The sequence below is a fragment of the Merops nubicus genome, unplaced genomic scaffold, assembly GCF_000691845.1.
Source record: "Merops nubicus isolate BGI_N331 unplaced genomic scaffold, ASM69184v1 scaffold29817, whole genome shotgun sequence".
NCBI classification, from domain to species: Eukaryota; Metazoa; Chordata; class Aves; order Coraciiformes; family Meropidae; genus Merops; species Merops nubicus.
Genome location: NW_008618823.1, coordinates 2,060 through 2,670, shown reverse-complemented (window position 1 = coordinate 2,670; position 611 = coordinate 2,060). Strand labels below are relative to the sequence as shown.

General features: G+C 62.5%; 1 protein-coding gene across 1 annotated transcript in view; it reads left to right on the top strand.

Annotated features, from left to right (window-relative positions):
• LOC103776094 (exostosin-like 1) overlaps nt 1-611 on the top strand; it is a gene marked incomplete at its 5' end in the record, with an annotated part of 2,886 nt that overhangs the window by 1,237 nt on the left and 1,038 nt on the right. Inside the window, one exon of the mRNA XM_008943589.1 lies at nt 266-361. Coding sequence (XP_008941837.1) covers nt 266-361 — 96 coding nt within the window. The remainder of the gene's footprint in view (nt 1-265; nt 362-611) is intronic.

Sequence of the window (611 nt, the reverse complement as noted above, 5' to 3'; positions counted from 1 at the left end):
GGGTGGGACTGGTTGGCTGATGGTGTCACTCTTGGGTGGGCAGAGCTGTCTCCCCAGCCCACTGGGGTGGGGGTGGTACCACCCAAGGGTTTATTCTGATCCAAACTACCATTAGATGGTTTTGGGGTGAGCTGGGCCAGAGCAGGTCCCGCTGCAAGTCCAGGGAGGGCTCAGCCGTGGCCACCCTGCAAACCCCAACGCAGCAACGCACCCCAATGGGTCAGCCCAGCCAAACCCCCCCGACATGCTGGTCCCCCCTCTGCAGATCCTGGTGCTGTGGAGCTGTGAGAAGCCACCACCACCGAGTGGGAAATGGCCCCAGACCACCGTGCCTCTGACCATCATCCAGGGCACGGGGAAGGTGAGAGGAGCTGGGACATGGGCAGGGAGCTGGGATGTGGGCAGGGAGTCAGGATGTGGGCAGGAAGTCAGGATGCAGGCAGGGAGTTGGGATGAGGGCAGGGAGCTGGGATATGGGCAGGGAGCTGGGATGTGAGCAGAGAGCTGGGATGCAAGCAGAGAGTTGGGATGCAAGCCAGCAGCTGGGATGCAGGCAGGGAGCTGTGGCACCCACCCCATGGCACATTCCATCCTGGCCATTCCCCTCCTTA